Raw genomic sequence first — 3,482 nt, forward strand, 5'->3', positions numbered from 1 at the left:
ACTCCTGCCAGACATCAGTCACTCCCGCCAGACATCAGTCATGCCTGCCAGACATCAGTCACGCCTGCTAGACATCAGGCGCGCCTGGCAGACATCAGTCACGCCTGGCAGACACTAGTCACTCCTGCCAGACATCAGTCACTCCTGCCAGACATCAGTCACTCCTGCCAGACATCAGTCACGCCTGCCAGATATCAGTCACTCCTGCCAGACATCAGTCACTCTGTAACACGGGTAGGGTTTCTCTACTTATCTTTCCTTCTTCTTCCCCTTACTAAAGCCGACTCCACGCCACGTGGTCCTAAGACGATTGACCGACTTAGGATTCTACAACCAGTATGATGTGACCTAGGCCTTTGAGTAAAACCCTAGAGTCGCCTCCGCCGCCACCACCAGACCAGTAACACAGAGCAATGATCGAGGTCTGGATCGATCATGCTAATTAATCAACCTTGGGGCTTGATCCCCACTATAACCGATGACCTTGAGAGTTCTTAAGTGTATTGTATAATATCCCTGGTTATAGTGTCAAGAGTATTCTAATTATTGAGTTAAGTCACCATCAGTGACGTCACGAATCAGATCTAAGTTGTAAGGCGGAGTGACCGGCGGTCATAGGTCATCAGAGTTGACGATGTCCACTATTTCTCGAAGTTCAATTAACCATTTTGGGGAACGGGAACAGCTCGGCTGTTAGATGCTTGTGTAATTTAACTTCAGTAAAATAATTCAACCAGTCTGGATCAATTAAGTACAACAGAGGTTAATTGTTATAACTTAAACCTTGCTAGTAACTTGGTAAAACTTTGACTAGGCGGAAGGATATAATGCTCTAGTCTGGGGTAGACCAGACGAGGAAGAGATCAGTGTGGACTCCAGATCAACTGGGGGAGGTCAAACCATCTTACCTCTCCCCCAAGACCAGCCCAACATCTTTAGCTGGTAAAACATAGAGGTATAGTTGCTATTTGTTATTTAAAGGGATAGTCAACTCATTGCATTCAGGTCAAGTAGGGAGTGTTAAAGTGACAGGGAGTGAACATATTTAGATTTTGTTTTAGTTTTCTTTTAATAAATTAATTAGTTAATAATTTGCATTTTTATTATTTCCATGTGTATGTTCAAGTTATGTGAACTTGTCCTGGTCACGTGGTCCACACGAGGCAGAGTTGGATTGGGCGTCGATTCTAACATCGAATCGGAATTCATCATTCCCGTGTAATTAATTCCACACTTAAGAACTCTCAAGGTCATCGGTTATAGTGGGGATCAAGCCCCAAGGTTGATTAATTAGCATGATCGATCCAGACCTCGATCATTGCTCTGTGTTACTGGTCTGGTGGTGGCGGCGGAGGCGACTCTAGGGTTTTGCTCAAAGCCTAGGTCACGTCATACTGGGTGTAGAATCCTAAGTCGGTCAATCGTCTTAGGACCACGTGGCGTGTAGTCGGCTTTGGTAAAAGTTTTGGAGTCCCTTGTAGAGAATAAAAAGTAAGAATACGGGTTGAGAGGGGAAGAAGAAGGAAAGATAAGTAGAGAAACCCTACCCGTGTTACAACTCCCGCCAGACATCAGTCACTCCTGCCAGACATCAGTCACTGCTGCCAGACATCAGTCACGCCTGCCAGACATCAGTCACGCCTGCCAGACATCAGTCATGCCTGCCAGACATCAGTCACTGCTGCCAGATATCAGTCACGCCTGCCAAACATCAGTCACTCCTGCCACACATCAGTCACGCCTGCCAGACATCAGTCACTCCTGCCAGACATCAGTGACTCCTGCCAGACATCAGTCACGGCTGCCAGACATCAGTCACTCCTGCCAGACATCAGTCACTCCAGCCAGACATCAGTCACGCCTGCCAGACATCAGTCACTCCTGCAAGACATCAGTCACTACTGCCAGACATCAGTCACTCCTGCCAGACATCAGTCACTCCCGCCAGACATCAGTCACGCCTGCCAGACATCAGTCACTCCTGCCAGACATCAGTCACGCCTGGCAGACATCAGTCACGCCTGGCAGACATCAGTCACGCCTGGCACACATCAATCACGCCTGGCAGATATCAGTCACACCTGGCAGACTCCAATCACGCCTGCCAGACAAAAAATTCGGGATCAACGTGCACGATATCCGACCAAATAAACTAAAGAACTTGATCGCAGTGGATCACAAACACAGCGCAGAACTAGAGATTTCCGACATTACTGACATCTGTGGTTACAAAGTAAAGTGCTACAAACCACTAGGAGACAGATTAGTAAAATATGTAATCCGGCATGTTGTAGACATCAGCACAGACGACATCAAGGGACAACTCAAGACGAATGGCATCCCACTCTATGAAATCAAAAAAATTATGCGACGAACGAACGGAGAACTGAGTGATACAGGCACCGCCTTGCTTACCTTTCTAGATTACGTTCCCCCTGATAGGATTTGGTTAAACGGCTTCCTCCATAAACTAGAGGTGTATGTTCCGCATCCCACCCAATGTTTTAAATGTAAAGGTTTCAACCATACCTCGAAAGGCTGCACTAAAGGCATTAAATGTGGGAAATGCTCTGGTTCCCACTACACACAAAACTGCGCATCGGATACACTCACCTGCTCAAACTGTGGTGGCGATCACGACATTACATTTAAACAATGTCCTTCTTACATAGCAGCAGCAGCGAAAATGAAGGTTCCCCCTACCACCAACCTGCTATACAGCAGTGCATTGAAACAACCTTCCTCAGCCCATCACCAACCTCTACCTCACACTCAACCACAACCTTTGCGTGTACCGGATATCCCTGTCTCCGACAATCCCGCAACCCCACGGTCCAACCATCTCTCACAAAATGCACAGCCGAGTCCGAGTCTTGTCACTCGCATCGAAAATGATCTTATTGAAACCCTAGTCACTCGCATAGAAAATGCGCTAGAAAAGACCCTGGACCGACTTCTAACAAAATTTTTTGCTCAAGTAACACAACCTGAGGCTGACCCAACAGATACCTCATCAACAGCTACAGACACTGACATCCGCCCAAATAAAGCTATCATTGCTGGACACACATTGTTTGATCAGATGATGGAAAAACTCCTAATTACCTCCTTAGCGCGCCTCACCAAAACTACTCCCCAGACTGACTTGCCACAAACCCCAACCACCAGTACCAAGAGTAAGACACAGCCCACATCCACATCTAGGTATCCAACACGTACCACTATTGGCGCACCAAAGAAAACAGCCACATCCCCAACCCAAACATCCTAAATGGCTCCCCTAACCTTCATGACTTGGAACGCAAAAAGCGTTTAAACATCCCTCAGAGAACTTAAACAATTCCTCTACTCATCCAAACCGGACTTAGCATTCATCACCGAATCAAGGCTTACTCCCAAACAAAATCTTGTATTTAAAAACTTTTAGATGCAGAGACTGGACAGACCCAACTGCATGGGGGTGGTATTTTCCTTCTAACACG

The 3,482-nt window shown here is 46.8% G+C and overlaps 1 protein-coding gene across 1 annotated transcript; it reads left to right on the forward strand.

The window, feature by feature from the left end:
- Positions 1 to 2,686: 2,686 nt before the first annotated feature.
- On the forward strand, positions 2,687 to 3,271 carry LOC138356892 (salivary glue protein Sgs-3-like). Its single transcript, XM_069313290.1, has one exon. It carries the CDS (start codon positions 2,687 to 2,689, stop codon positions 3,269 to 3,271), a length of 585 nt encoding a protein of 194 aa, XP_069169391.1.
- Positions 3,272 to 3,482: the final 211 nt, after the last annotated feature.

Source organism: Procambarus clarkii, chromosome 1, assembly GCF_040958095.1.
Source record: "Procambarus clarkii isolate CNS0578487 chromosome 1, FALCON_Pclarkii_2.0, whole genome shotgun sequence".
NCBI lineage: Eukaryota > Metazoa > Arthropoda > Malacostraca > Decapoda > Cambaridae > Procambarus > Procambarus clarkii.